The following is a 1154-nucleotide window of genomic DNA, read 5'->3' as shown; positions in this document are numbered from 1 at the left end:
GCTTTTTGACTAACATTTCTTTTAACCAGTTGTCTCCTATATTTTATGGCTTTTGGTATTTTTCAGAATGAAATAAGGATCATGTTGAATGTGGAAAAGTCAAGTCTCTCTTTGTTTCGTGCTATTTTGAGATATAGTAACCCTGGAACTGAAGCGGCATCTGGCCATATAACTTTTTATCCATCTTGGGCTAACGCAGGTAGGTAAATTTTCAAGCCTCTTTTGGGTTTAGAAATGATTAATTAGTGAAACATTTTCTCCAGTTTTCACCAGGTCACCACCTTAGAAAATACTACACCTAGTTACGCATGATACATGGTCTGATTAGGACAGTGCTCTGGATGTCCTCTCCTGTGCCACCCTTTCAATTTCTAAACATTCTGCTTATTTAAATATTGCTATTACATTCATGGAAAAGTGGGTGTCACATTTGTGTTGTTATTTGAGAGGTCTTGGCTTCCTATCCCTAGATTCTCCCCTTGTTTCAGGCAAATCAAATAGTTCAAGGAGAAATGGGCGAGGATAGGGATTTTTAAGATGAATGCTGTAAAGCATGAAGCCTAAGAGAGTTCCAGAGAGAGGAACATGCCAACCACATTCAGGGCTGAGGGATTCCTGAGGGCTGAGGGGAAGCACAGTCAGAGGGCAAATCGCACCACAGAGAAGAGGCTTGGAAGTCTGTTTCCCAAGGAGTGAGGGGTTCTGCCAGTCCTGGAAACAGATTCCAGGAAGCACTAGGAAACCCACAAGGGTACAAAATGATGCCAGTGGAAATCTAATTTTTGATAGAAATTTAAGCATCTACATTTAGCATCCACAGCAGAGTCGGACTTGGAGGAAGGAATGGTGCCCTGAGTTGTGTGAGCCAAGCTCATGAGGCTGCAGGTTGATTAATAACCAAATAGGAAGAAGTAGCAGGCTTGCTTTTTCATTTACAGAGGACTCGGGCATCCATTTTCTGACACGCTAAGAACTCAGTGAACTAAAGAGGGCTGAAGAGGAAACAGAGCTGAGAGATTTAGTAAATTGCCTTCACACGTGGCTGGCCTTTGTAGACAAGTCCCAGTCTTCAGACCCCAAACTCTGTTTAATAGACTATACGTGACAGTTCCATCAGCGATTTGCTCTCTGTTTACTCAGACAGTTGGAGGATA

General features: G+C 42.4%; 1 protein-coding gene across 1 annotated transcript in view; it reads left to right on the top strand.

Moving 5' to 3' along the window:
- LOC109390099 (laminin subunit alpha-3-like) overlaps positions 1–1154 on the top strand; it is a 149795-nt gene that overhangs the window by 74441 nt on the left and 74200 nt on the right. The window contains exon 11 of the mRNA XM_019656146.1: positions 67–199. Within this exon, the coding sequence (XP_019511691.1) occupies positions 67–199 (133 nt within the window). The remainder of the gene's footprint in view (positions 1–66; positions 200–1154) is intronic.

This window comes from Hipposideros armiger, unplaced genomic scaffold (genome assembly GCF_001890085.2).
Source record: "Hipposideros armiger isolate ML-2016 unplaced genomic scaffold, ASM189008v1 scaffold_255, whole genome shotgun sequence".
Lineage (NCBI taxonomy): Eukaryota > Metazoa > Chordata > Mammalia > Chiroptera > Hipposideridae > Hipposideros > Hipposideros armiger.
Note: the sequence above shows the minus strand (reverse complement) of the source record. Positions and strands in the feature narration are given on the sequence as shown.